Here is a 14,985-nt window from a genome sequence, read left to right on the forward strand (position 1 = left end):
TTAGCTTAAAATTATTCTTTAGTGCTGCATTTTCTGACTTCACACTCTCCTCTTTGAATGGCCGGATAGTTTTTAGCACTTTACTTACCTGCTCTCTTACAGCCAATCAATACGACCCACTTGTGATGATGCAGATGAGACAGTGTTTCCTCGGAGACGCTCTACTGTTTATGCTATCAACCCACAACTCATCTAATTGCCATCTTTACTCACTTGAACTTTTTAGGACTCACTCATGCTCAGTTACATTCCAGATACAAAATCGCTAACGACATAGTCTGGGATTGCGCTCACGCGTGGGAGCCCGCTTTGCGAACTGCGTTCGCCTGAGTCGACTGCGAAATCCCGACTTAAAGATCAGCTCAGTTTGGGGTCCCGTAGCAATTAAACGTATTTTTTAAAGGAATTTAATACGGTTTTCATAAGACGAAGTTATCAATGATGTCATTGCACTGTAAAGCTTTAGCTTCAATAATTTTTTATTGATAGAAATGAAAAAGGAATTTCCCTTTTCTTGACAAAACAGAACTTCTGATAAGTTCTTTACAGTTTCGGGTTAGAAACACATCTCTCTGCTGCTCTGCTTATTATCGAAATAAGGGAAGAGGGTCACAACCATATTTTAAGATAAGTATTTTACAAGCAGTATATTTGAATGTAGGAAGAAACTTCTTTTGGTACATTTGCCAACCGGTAATGAAATCCTATACGCTGCGCATTTCTATGGTCACCTCTTCATCAGACTGACTACCTTACTGTTTCCTCAGTTGTCGTTTATGTTAAACATCGAAAATTTTTGAAATTTTTCACTGAAGGTTCCTATCCAGCTTTTCAAGATCATGAAGGTATGATTAATCTATGCTTACCATGCTAGAGCGCTCGAATTGATGCTTTAATGAAAAAAGTTCTTGATCTGTAAGTGAGTGAAAAAGTATATTTGGAACTAGTTTTCTGTATCTACTAGAGCTTTATCAAAATATTCATGACTGAACATTTCTTTCTTATGTTAAATTCTAATAGTTTTCAACTACAAGCTGAAATGTAAAAGCAAAACAAAGATAAATAGCAAATTAAATATGGCAGCATAGATCAGTGGCGTAGCTAGGGTGGGGCAAGGGGTACATCTGTCCCCGGGCGCAGCATCCAAAGGGTGATAAATTAATGTTATGACATTTTAGAATGAAATGTTTTAGATTATTGAACACAGATGGAGGGGCGCAAAATCTTCAGTTGTCACCGGACGCTGAAAACCCTAACTACAGCTTTGGCATGGATGCAGAGTAAAACTTAAAGAATACACGATTTTAAGATAAGCAAACCAGATAAGCAATTTATTAAAAAACTGCATCTAATTAAATAGATGAAAATAACATGCCTAGTCAAAATCGAAATAATTAATCGGTAAAGTTATAAAGATGTGAGAAATAATGCTGCCTTTAAAGAAATCGGTAACTTCAACATTTTAATTTTTATGTATAGGCATATTATATATTGGCAATTTTTAATTTTAATTTTTATGTATTGGCATTTTATATATTGACATTTATAATCCATGTTTTTTGTAACATCCTTATATATATATATTTTTTCCGTCGAACTATTTTTTATGTGAGTTAACTTTTCACATTTCACAACGGTCAGATTCATTAATTTTTTTCGTGCATTAGCAAGTCTTCCAGCACTAAAATTTGGCAGTTTTATCGCGCTTATACAGTTTTTCCAGTTTTACCAGACAAATTTCTTATTGTTTATGTAGTACTGTGTTACAACATTTCGTGGAGCTACAGCTCCTGGTAACTTTTTAGCAAGGTTGCTGCAATGTTCCTACCTACTACTATTCTTTCAAATCTTTTTGCAGCATTATGCGCAAAAGTTTTTGAGACCAGATAGGTCTTACGTCTAATTACCAGTTAGCTTTACATTTTCTTTTTCAATTAATTGCTTATTATTCATATATCTCGGCTTTTACTTCGCGGTAGACGTCCAGACATTGGTTTTTAAACACGTTTAACGACGCAAGGCGGTATTTTAACCTCGTCTCTCCCACACTGCGCCCCCCCCCCCCAAATATCCATGGAGGTAGGAAATTTGGCATCTTTGTTCGATTCTCTAGGCGGCTGCCTGTGCCTAGCCTTGTATATTTTTAATTCAATACTTATTTACAATAATTATCATTTTTTAAGCGTTGGCGTCTTTCAAAAGTTTAGAAAGGAAAATGGTTCCTTTTCTTAGAAGGAATACATTTCCTTTTATTAAAGTATATATTAAAAAGGGCAGATTTTTATGTTCGCAATGTTTATCCTTTTCCTGAACGGTTTGAATAGTTTAAATGACTGATTTGAAGGGAGAGCAAAATTGTGTTGACATTTTTTTGTACTTCTTAGAATACATTTAGCTTTAAAGATGTGTTTTGCTCAATCAAGCTTTTAATTCATTCCTCTTTGAAAAATTTCGTCCGATAAAAGATACTAAAAATTAGACAGCGGATTTCTGTGTAGAAAATTTAGACATGAAATAAATTAAAAGCGATTATATGAACTATTAAATGAATTATTCTGTATGCCTGCTTATTTATTTATTTATTTATTTTATTTTATTTTATTTTTTTTTTTTTTGAAATACTTGGCATTTTCAGGACACAAAAAGTGCTTCAAAGAACTTTGAAATATTAGTACAAACACATTAATCAATTAAATTGAAATAATTAATGAGATTTAATTTAAAAGACAGAAATAATATAATGTAAGAGATTTAGATTTAAAAATTTGCACACATAAATCAAATTTATTTATCAGATTTTGTAAGGTTTTATTTCATAAATAACTTTGATTTTAAAATATGCCATTTGAACCTATAAACCTGTGTGGATACTGAAAAAGTGATGAATATGTAAGAATATTATCATTTTCAATAAGTTTTCTTATTGAATAATAAATTCTGACAGTCCTGTGCTATAAGAATAGGTCTGAGTTTGCATAAAAATTCCTCTGTTAAATAAAAGAATTTAAGTAATTTCTGTAGCCTTTTTGTCAATACACTAAAGATTTTTTAACTAATTACTTGTCCTCGCTTGCAATTAGAACCATCATTAAATCCCTATTTTATCTAATCATTTCCTGAACATTATCATGTATATAGATTGACTTCGTCTTTGTAACTGATAATTATTACTTGCAAATTATTCTCTTGCTGGTGAACTATTAACAACCCTTTCTATTGCTGAGTTAGGGTTAACAACCTTCGCCCTCACTACCGCCTGCCTTACGGAAATAGGCGTAAAGTGCTGGTACCTGGGCTGCTTGTGCGCATGCGCGAACGTAGGTGGTGTGACCGCAAACCCAGCCTGTTAGCTATTTGCACCGTCAGTGCGATTAGCCACTGCGAAATTATTACTCGTAACCTGTAATTCAATAGCAGAAATTTAAAAATGACGGACATAGTTTTTAATTTTTTCTCAAGAACAATGTGCTTTTAATTTTTTGAGATATGAGGATCTGCAGATCCTTTCGAAAACTGGTGATCATTTGCAAATAGATAATTGTCTACTTTTCCAAAGTACACAATTATTATTTCAAACGCAGACAATTCCGTAACTTTCAAAGCGGCCAATGGTTTTGACCGCAAACCCAGACTTCACCCAAAAGCCGCAAGCAAATGCTATTTTCTTGATTTCCTAAATGACCTTGCTGCTTTGTACTGTGACTCGTTTCCTTCCAAAACATATACCAGCTGGATTAGCTGGACAAATTTCAAGATGCGTGCCTGTGTACTTAAAAGCATCATAATAAATTAATAATTTAAAGCGAAATATACCGTCATTTATTTGTCTCATGTAAGAATAACTTAGTTGGTGTCTTCCGAAAATCAACGTCCTATGCGGCTGCCTAATACGCTTAAACTTGAAGTCAGTTTTATCTATATTCGATAAGTGGACTTTCATAAAATCTATAATAGTGAAGCAGTGGGAAATGTTTGGAATAAAAAGAACATTTCTGTATCAGCTATTTGTCGAATTTTTTCTGAAGTGGGAGAAAGAAGCCTATATTAAAACATTTTTAACATTTTAGACTTCTTTCCTTTTACTGTGCAAAATAACTTCGTCAGAAAGACATTTATAGTATGAATTGTTTAAGGTAGCGGTTCTTAACCTTTTGACTAACGCGTACCATTTAAACAAAATTTCAAAAAGTTTAGTATCACTACTACATTTTACAATGATTATTTTTCAGTTTCTCGATAGAAAAATTTAAAAAGATATATATTTTGCATTTGTGCAAACTATTGCCTATTTGTTTTAAATATTCACACATAAAAATATCAGATTAAAAATTGGTTATTTTAATTATCAAAATTTCAGTTGTAATATTTTAATTCTAAAATTTAGTGTAAAATTAGGGTCTGTTTAAGAGAAATCAAGTTCTTTGTGTCGTCTTATTTCGCTTAGTTTTAATCGTAAATTAGAATCCACTTTTAATTGTGTTCTGTATATATTTTTCAAATATAACATGGAAGAAAGTCCTTGTTCACACAAATAGGTTGTTCGAAAAGGCAATAAAAATTTAATAGCTGTATTTGAAATGCCTTTATTTTTATTTTTATTTTTTTTCAGTTGAGCCAAAAGTTAACAAGCAGCCGAAAGTGTGTTTATTTGAAATCTTCAGTTAGAGTTTGAGGAAAGGAAATTTCTATCAATTGTTCTTTTTTGCGTGAGGATTCTTTTTCCGAAAACGAGTTATATAAAAGTGATTTAAAATAAATTCAGAAGAGGGTTTTTTTTTTTTCTTTTTTTTTTCCGTGGAGTCTGTATAAGCGTATGTTTGTATCTCACATAAATCAAAAACAAGTAGCCTCATAATGTTGAAATGTTGTATACAGGATTGCTATAACATGTAGTTGTGCATCTCCCTTTTTGGTTGCAATCGGACGCAGCAAAAATGTATACTGTTACTTGGCTCAGTGAGCTCATTTTTCTATTCTTTTATGTTAGTAAATTGTGCATTTTTTGCTTTAAAATTGAGTGAATTATGTTATTCTTATTTTCCGGTTAAGGTTTCTTTGCCTTTAGTTAATCTGCATGCAGTAGTTTTATAATTTAAAAGATGTTTAAGTGCAACTAAGCTTATTATTATTATTTTTTTTTTTACCATAGCAGTCATATTTACATTAGAAACTTAGCAGAATAAGTCGGTTGTTGCACCTTCAGTGTCTTTTCGCTGAGTGGGACTAAAGTAAACTTTTAGTTTTTTTTGCACCGAAAAATCTGCCTTCTTGCATGCTGGCCGAATTGCTTGTTTTTCCGTAGAAACTCTAATTTTAATTGTAAAAAATGTTTTTTAATTGTTTTAACCGTATTGGGTGTTTTATGTTTTTCTGTACCTTTCAATTTTTAATAAAGATACTTTGGGGTTTTATGTATTTTTGCCATGTCGCGAAGTGAGAACTGAATTAATTGAATGAAAAATATATCTCTAATGAAATTCGAGGAATAAGTTTAAATGAAGTGACAAGGAAGTCGTGGTGTACGCATCAGTTTTTTCGTTTTGAAAATGTAGGTTTATTTTATTATTTTTTCACAAATATTTAAATGCACAATATATTGCGAGTTCTCTAAAAAAAGGGGGGGGGGAAGGGGACGATATTTTCAAATCGCGTAGAAAAATATTGAATACAAAGCAATAAGAAGACAAAACTGCTGTTAAAGACAGCAAATCGACGTAAAAAATGATTCTAATTGAAAATGGAGCAATATGAACCTAGAATAGTGGCGACATAAAGTGTAGAAAATTAATGAGATACTGTTATCTTTTTATATCAAGTTAATTTTTATTTCCTTTTAAATACAACGTTCATTTCTATTACTCTTTTTAAAAACATCATTTATGGGAAATTTTGTTATTTATAAGGCTAAAAGAATATTTGTGAAATTAAAAACTTATTATTTTGCTAAAATCTGTGAGCGGCTGTTGACCCAAAGCTCAGATCGCATAACGTTACGAGTGTTAGAGAAAAAGCTTAAACAGGATAGAGGGGGAATTTTTGAATTTAATAGTGAAAAATAGTTTGTTTCTTTACATACCACCTATTTTGCTCTTGCATATCACCAGTGGTACGCGTACCACCGGCTGAGGATTTCTGGTGTAAGGAATATTTGACTTTTGTTACTGAGAGTTAAAGGTAAACATTTATCATAAAAAGTTTTTTTCTTTTTACTTTTGTCATCCTTAATTCTCGTTTTTGCGTCCTGTAAATGTTCCGTTTTTGTCTCACGAAGATAGGGTCAGCCATATAAATGTATTTTCAACCTTGAATAAACGAATAACTGTTTCAAGCAAATTCATAGTTTTCCATTCTATGTCATGACTTATTTCACTTGAAAATAAATATCGAATCTTGAAAGCTTACGTATATTGATCCCCTTTTTTTTCCTCGACATGGTTTGCAAATACCTTCCATAAAAACGATCAGTGAGACATTTCGTTTGCTGCCCAGGTCTTTCTTCGTAAATTTTACGATACTCCTTCTCTCATAATTGAAAAACTGATGTTGTTTAAGGATAAGCTCTTAAATATCTTCATACAGCATAAAGTAATGAATCATTTAATAAACGAATTCAAAAAAAAGTTGTGCTAGTGATATGGTACGAAACTCAGGTTGTAGCGGGCCAGGTATTGAAAGAATTCGCATTGATTTTCGAACATAAGTTGGCAACAAAGTTATACATAAGCGGCGAATCATCGAATGTAAATACAGCGCTCTTTTTTGAAAACCGTGCGAAATTGTTTTGATTGTTGGAAATATCTTATGAAATATGCTGGAAGAAGCTAAAAATCTAGAAAAAACTAAATAAAATATCTGCAGTCTGATTAGTTTAGTGATTTTAAGATTTTTCACACTTGTTGTTATATAAAGTTTTCAAAGAGGAAAAGTTGAAGCGCATCTAGTACAAATTGCTAATTTCTGCATGACCTGCAAAATTAGAAAATTATAAACGATATTCATGAAAGATCAAATATATCCCCAGGCATTAATTATTCCTATAGACGACTACAAATTATTTTTGTGTGTGAATTTTAAAGTACTGATGTTGGTAGATCAGATATATTTGCCAAAAAAGCTAAATTGTTATTTATAGGAAGTATATATTTACGTGAAGTTCTTAATAGCCTAGGCTAATTGTGATGCTTTTATTGGAATTGTATTTTTGAAAGATTAGGCAATTTTTCAAAGATTAAACACATTTTATAAAACACTCTCTTTTGAATGTGGATTTTTTCAAAAACTATGGGTCTAGTTAACATTTGAATATTTTTGGATTGAGCTACATGATAATTCAAGAATTATTTTAAATGAATAGTACTGGCATTACTTGTAACCTATAACTGGATAATCCGAAGCTAAGTTTGATTAAAAGGCTGTCAATGAGAAAAATCTGACATTTAAAAATTTTTTAAACATCTGAATAATAGTTTACCCCAAAAGTATTTTCACATTTTATGCACTGTATTCTGAAAGCTACAAAGAAAATATGCATAGTATATTGATTGAATTTCAATTAAATTTTTATTCAACATATGCTGTGCTACAAATTTTGCGCACTTTGCTTTGCGTATAATCAACATTTATAGCATCACTAATTTTATTATAAATATGCAAATAAGAATTTCCATTTTTCTGTCTCCTTTACAGCAGAAAATTGTAAATGATCAATATATGAAACGGAAAGACGGATATTTTCATGGACTCATTCTGAAATATGAATTCTGAAATTGAAATACTAATTTTACATTTATATTATTATTGGTATCAAATACAATAAAAATAAGATTAATTATAATTAATTTATATATATATATGTATATAATGAAAAAATTATCTTTTGTTATATATATTAAAAAGTTATCAAATACTTATAAAAATAATATTTGAAATTAAAAAAAAATTCCATTTTGAATAAGTCCACATTTATTATTAGAAAATTGTGTAAGAAAATTTGTTGTTTATTGGGTTTCATGGTATGTAAAACAGATTTTCATAACATTTATAATTAAAATAATTTCAGAAGCATAATACTAAGCACATGCTAAAGAGTGTTACACTTCTGACATTTTATTAGATATTTAATAAGCAACATATACTTAAATCAGAGTTATTCGCTATATTATATAAACTGTTTATTATTTAAATTACATTGATATGTATAGAAATTCTCCTTTTCCCAGAACAGCTACATAGAATAGCTAGTATTAACAGAAGACTCTTAGAGGCCTTAAGCACTTAAAAGATTTTGAGGATCCATATATGTTTATGCCAGTTTTTTTTTTTTTTTTTTTCATTTTCTTTCTCTCTCTCTCTCTCTCTTTTTCTTTCTTTCTTTCTTTCTTTTTTTTTTTTTTTTTGTTTAGCTGCACTGTGCATTCCATGTGAAACTGGGAATGGAAGACTTTTTTTTTTTTTCTTTTCTTTTTTCCTGAATTCCCAATGACCTTTTTGGCGTGTTTCCTTTCTTTGATGCCCTAAGCAAGAGCTTATGTTGCTTAATGTTAATCTAGCCCTGCTAGTGTTTGGAGAAAGCAAAAAATAGCTCATAAATGATTTAAAGGGACTGCATTTTAATTACAAAGAAATTAAGCCATTTATACAGCAAGAAAAAGAAGACCTGATTGATGCTATAATATATATTAAGTAAAACATAAATAAAATTTTTATTATAGATTTTTTAATGTAATGGGGAAATACATGTATTCTATGAGTTTTATTATTATTATTATTATTATTTTTAAAAATTTTTTTTATAAGATTTACAGCCAAGAGAGAAAATTGTATACGGAAAATACCTGAAGAATTGGTTGCATTGATAAAATATCAAAAGTTTATATGTTTAATGAAGTGCTTTATTACAAATCATTGTTTTTATTTATTCTGTAGTGTTTTTCAATATTATGTAATTTTACCGTTTTAATACTTTTATTTATTGATTAAATTAAATCAGTCTCTACTATGTTGATGTAACTGGGTTATTTGGGTAAAGACACAGTTTGTTACAAATTGCAATGGGTTTTAAAAATTTCATGGGGTTTAATTACATAAAATTTTAAAAATTAGTTTCTGTATTTTTAACCTTTTAGTTCTGATTTAAATTTTAGAATATGTATGCACATGCAATACACATACACAAAACTAAAATTAAAAAATAACTGGTCTTGATGCATTTTGTAAAATACAAATGCCATCAGAAATGTATATTATTACTTATATACATAAAACTTATCAAATGTCTGCCAGTGCTCTATTTGATAAGAACTTTTAAACTAATAATTTGACTCAAGTTTGAATTCCAGCAGAGAGGCTGTCTGCATGGGTGTTTTTGTAGTTTCTTCCATGTGCAATATGAATTTGAGCCATTGTCCTTTATAAATTTGTATATGGAAACATGCCTCCCTGTAGGAAGATATTCTGAGTGTTCTTTGCCGTAATCAAATATTTCAAATCCTACTTATTTAAATATTTATAAAATGAAATGTTAAGAAACTTATATTATGAAGCTTTAGTTGAGTGATCTTAAAAGTAAAAAATCAAGTAAAATTTTAGCTGTTTTATTATTCACGGTCATATGGGATATTAAAATAAAATCAGGGACTGTTTGTAGAGGCAGATTTTAAACAAAATTATCGAGAAACTGTGATAAATTGAATGTAGTATTCTCATATATTTTTCTGCTGTATCTGATTTTTGCATTATCATTTATTGTTTTTTAAAACTCTGTTAATGTTCTAGTACAGTTCTTACATGGGATTTCATGATTTTCTTTTTTTGTCACGTATTATAAAGAACAATAAATTAGGTACAAAAGTTACTTTTTTACTTTAGCATATTTGCTTAAAGCTGTGTTTAAAAATATATATATGTACACTTTTTAGTCTATATGTAAGGAGTTTTCATCTTCTTCACTGCATGCCTTCACATCCAAGTGGTAGCCAGATATGCTACCACTTAGACGATCTTGAATTCAAAATCTGATTGCTGATTTTTCATGTTTACCACTTTGAAAAACCTATTAGACTATGTTTAAAATATGAAATAAACAAAGCAAATTAGCATATTTAAACATGAGAAAATTATTTCTCCTAATCGGTATAGCAATAAAGTAATCCACAACATCTTTTTTTCAAGATCTTCTGATTAATCGCATAACTTACGTTTAATTCATTTAAATTTCTGTTTGATTTAGATAGCCAATTTTATCATCACTTCAAATCATGGGGCATATAATAAAAAAGGATTAAATCTTGGACAAACAATTCATCATTATTATGAACTATGCAATAAAAGAAAAATCTAGCAGTTTTAAGAAATCAGCAAATTATTACTGAAATTTTGAAAATTTCCATTTAGATTAATTTTTATCTATTTGATGAGGAGGGAGAATCCTACAATAACTTTGACTGTTATATAGGGATATGAAAAGAATTCAGTGCCAAAGTAAAAATTCTGTTATCAAAATTTTAAAATGAGTTTTTGAAAAGGTTTTTGTGGAATACTATATGGTTGTTGCAAGTGTGTATAACTGAAACATTTCAAGGAAATTGAGTTAGTAGAACAAAGCTGGATGTTAATTTTAAGTTTGATAGAAAAGAGAATTCAAATTAAATAAAACCAGGTTAAAAATAAGATCTAAACTTTCTTCTGCACAACATTTAGTAATTTTTACATGTTCCTCTTAGTGAATTGTAATATATATATTTCTGTAAACTCTTGAAATCTTTTAGATGTCTCACTGGTGAGTCTTCCAAAAATTAGGTGTAATTTGAAGTGCACTTCATATAGAAAAGTGGCATGTGGTTTATTAATTTACTGTAGTCTACATGGGAATTCAAAAAAGAAAAGTGGGAATGTGGCAAGTATCATTCAAAAAAGAAAAGTTTTTGAAATGTCTGCTATCATTGCTGATATAATTGAAAGTGAGTGTATCAGTGAATGTCCTGTGTTTTATGTCCTAATCATTAGCTGATATTTCTCCATTGCTGTTGTTTTTAAAGTCATCTAAAGAAAGATTTAGAAGTATTACAGTGTGAAAAGTTAAAGTGTTATTATGAGATGTCCATAGTTTTTCCTCTCTCGATTTTGGAAGCTGAAGAAGTATCTAGTCATGCTTATATTTAGTGTGTGGTTTATAATTTCATCCTGTAGAAAGAACATCATGGTCAAACTGTCTCTTATTATTACTGAGGTAATCTGAAAATGTTGGTGTATATCTTATTGCTTAGTGCACAGCTAAAATAATGGGAACAGTTATTCAGGTAACAGTAGAATAGTCACATGGGGGAAAGACACTACAAGGTGTTGTTATCTTATCACGAATATTTCTGTGCATTTCACATAAATCTGAAAGTCATCTGAAAACAACCGCTCAAACAAGGGTTCTCAACCACAGAGGAATTTCATAGCTTCATGGGGGAAATGTAGTCAGCCTTTTACTCAGCTGTTAAGTATTTAGTTTTTGTTTAGAAGTATAAAAAGTTATTTTTGTTCAAGTTTTGGTATTTATCAACATATTGTATCCTTTTTCTTGTTTAATTTATAAAACATGTTAAAAAATCTAACTAAACCTTTCCAAAATTTGGAAAATATAGTATATATTTTCCAAATTTTGGAAAGGGCTGAGAGAGGGAATGCTCTTCTGGCAGTGATGAAAGGGGATGCGTGGAGTTGAGAACCAGCGCACTAGGAAAGTGTGATAAGAAATGTAGTTATATGGAGTGACCTAGTGAAACAAACTAATGATATTTTAAAGTTGTTTTTAATTTTAAAATTCTGCAAAATTTAAATATACTATGTGAATTAGCCATTATGTGAATATTAGCCATCAAATATTTGTAATTTATCATGCAATTATTTTTAAAACATTTTCCTGTAGTTAAAAAAACTTTTTTTCCTTGCAGATAGTACAGATATTGTAGATTGCAAATTAAAACTTATCCTTGGTTTAATATGGACACTTATTCTTCATTATTCTATTTCCCTTCCTATGTGGGAGGGAGAAGAAGGAGATTCAGTATTTGACAAGAAAGGTGGGCCATCACCAAAACAGAGGTTACTTGGCTGGATTCAGAGTAAACTCCCTGACTTGCCTATTAATAATTTTAATTCTGACTGGAATGATGGCCGAGCTGTTGCTGCTTTGGTGGATGCTCTTGCTCCAGGTAAATTATGATGATTTAATAAGTATTTTACTTAAATTAAAATCAGTATTTTGTTTTCACTAATATATTGTTATAAGATGATGTGAATTAACATCATTATTATCTGATGAAGTAGTTTAGTGTCTAAGAATGATTTCATCCTGATGCCAACTTTAAAAACATCTATAATTTTTTTAAATTAAATATTTCAGTAAGATACTGAAAAAGTATGTTAAATTGTTAACCTCTATTTAAAAAAGAAAAGAAAAATTTGGGAAATTATAAAGTTTTTTTCATTAAATTTTAAAATTCAGTATGATTTTTTTCATAAAAGAGATTGTTTTAAAATTTAGTTGAACTCGGATACTAAAATTTTACTATATTAACTAGTATAAAATTGTTAATCAAGTTCTTTCTTAGAAAATCGTGCAAATTTATCTGAAAGTTAGTTTCTTATTCCTTAGAATTAAAATTGCCTTTTTACCATATTTATTTATTATTATATATTTATTCATTTCCTAATTAAACTGCTAAAATGCATAGTAGATATTTAAATACATGTGTGCCACTTTCAGATACTTAGTGTCCTCTTTCTTTAGATTGCTATTTGTTTAAGCTTAATCCTTTAGTTTTAAATATATACAGCATTTCATCAATGAAAAAAAAAAAAAAAAAAAAAAAAAAAAAAAAAAAATTGGGGAAGGGAAGGCATTTAGAAGACTAATTGTGTCCCACTAAATTGTTTCTAGGTTACTTTCTTTCCTTGTATGCAGTTATCCTTTGCTCATTCTGAGTAAAAGCTAACTCAGTCTGACAGCTTAAAACTTAGTGCTTTGATCAGTATCATACACATTTAAATTTTTGTTTTCTCTAGTCCATTGCTTCTTGAGGTTACTAGCGGCCAACCAGTAAATTTGCTGAGTTCAGACTTGGATTCATTTCCATGCTGCATGGGCGTTTTCATGGTTTTCCCCATGTGTATGTCAGCAAGCTTTTTTTTAAAAAGTCCTCCATGACGGCATCCCTCCCCATAGGCAGATAGTCCTAGTGTGCTTTGCTGTAATTTCAATAAACTAACCAGTCATTGATTCTCTTTTTCTTTAATGTGTATACAAACAATTAGCTTAACAAGTAAGTTGTTATGTAGTGTTTTACAATAAATGATTTTAAGTTATGTAATGTTCTCTTAGAAATTATTTTAAAAATAAGTTTTTCTTTCAAAATAGGTTTATGCCCAGACTGGTGTGACATGAAGCCTGAAAATGCTTTACAGAATGCTAAAGAAGCTATGAATCTTGCTGATAATTGGTTGGGTATTCCACAAGTATGTTAGAACCCATCTAAATGACTAATTTTTATGAAAATTCTGTTCATATGTTTTTAAATGCATCTTCATGGTCACAATTTTAAAGTTTGAAATAGTTTTGAGAGTCTAAATATTCATATGCATGATATTGTTAAAATTCAGTAGCAGGTTTATATTTGGCATTTTGTGAAAAAGTTGTAATAATCTTGTACTATTTATCTAGTTGTAATATTTATCATACATATATATATTACTTAACATAGTTTAAAATATATATATTACTTAACATAGTTTAAAATTTATTGCTAAACCTGTTATTACCATCATTAAAGTTTGAAACAAGACTGGAGATGGTGGAGTTTGCGTTCAATAAAATCAATTCCCTCAAACTCATTTAAGTTTTATTCGCAGTTAAATCTCATTCTTGAAAGTCAAATCTGTATAAACGAATTTTTGTAACTTTTTACTAGTTTGAAAGTCGCCAGAATAAACATTTGTTTAAATTTTTGCTAGTTTAAAAGGTTTTGATTTTTTAAATAGTAAATTCACTCAAAATTTTATGTATATTTTACACAATTCAATACAAATTTTATGGCCAAAGCATTTCAGCTTAGCCATAGTGACTCTTCCCTGAATTCAAATTGCACACAACAATTTGACAATCTGTGCTTATGTTGATATGTAATAAAAATTTCTTAAAGCACTTTAGTTTATATTTATCCAATGCTTGATAAAATTATATCTTTAATAATTCTCAAAGCAACCAAGTGTCATCATTCTATAATTTTTAGAACTTTGAAATTGGATTTAAAAATATCTGCATTTCATTTTTTACCAGTTGTGCAACTTTAACTTTTTTTTTTGTAATCTGCATACCAGCTAATGTCATTTAATTTTAAATATTAGATTCATCTAAAGTAAAATACAATATAATGAATAGCAATATCCAACATATGTAACACTAAACATTTCTTAAGTGTAAACTTTCAGATCCATGCTTTCTGTTAAGAAACCAAAATTAATCAGTACAATAATTATGTTTCATTTGCCTTTTTCTCATCTTTCAGTTGGTGAAACCAGAGGAAATGGTCAATCCTAATGTAGATGATCTTTCAATGATGACCTACCTTTCACAATATCCTAAGGCTGAGCTGAAACCAGGTGCACCATTGAGACCTAGGACTAATCCCAACAGAGTACGATGCTATGGACCTGGAATTGAGCCAACTGGAGTTAATGTTGGTGCACCTACTATGTTTACTATTGAAACTTTTAGCGCAGGCAAAGGCAAAGTTGAAGTTCTTATTGAAAATCCCAAAGGGAAACTTGAACCAGTAAGTCCTTTTAAAAATAATTGTATTTAAGAATTTGATGCCTAATATTTGATATTATTCGGCGAATCAATTTAAGTCCTTACGAAGTTCTAAAGTATCTTCACAATTTTTTGAGTATCTTTTGTTTTTATTTTATTTAAAAAAAAGATTCTGAAGTGCTATTTTT

At 29.7% G+C, this 14,985-nt stretch overlaps 1 protein-coding gene across 2 annotated transcripts in view; it reads left to right on the forward strand.

The window, feature by feature from the left end:
- Positions 1 to 14,985, forward strand: part of LOC118189897 (filamin-A-like) — a 341,851-nt gene that overhangs the window by 134,481 nt on the left and 192,385 nt on the right. For both annotated transcript variants that reach the window (XM_035360600.2, XM_035360601.2), the window contains exons 3-5: positions 11,940 to 12,200; positions 13,406 to 13,503; positions 14,553 to 14,819. In XM_035360600.2, the coding sequence (XP_035216491.1) occupies positions 11,940 to 12,200; positions 13,406 to 13,503; positions 14,553 to 14,819 (626 nt within the window). The remainder of the gene's footprint in view (positions 1 to 11,939; positions 12,201 to 13,405; positions 13,504 to 14,552; positions 14,820 to 14,985) is intronic.

This window comes from Stegodyphus dumicola, chromosome 10 (assembly GCF_044657685.1).
Source record: "Stegodyphus dumicola isolate Sdum_Otavi_A_Nest chromosome 10, ASM4465768v1".
Taxonomy (NCBI): domain Eukaryota; kingdom Metazoa; phylum Arthropoda; class Arachnida; order Araneae; family Eresidae; genus Stegodyphus; species Stegodyphus dumicola.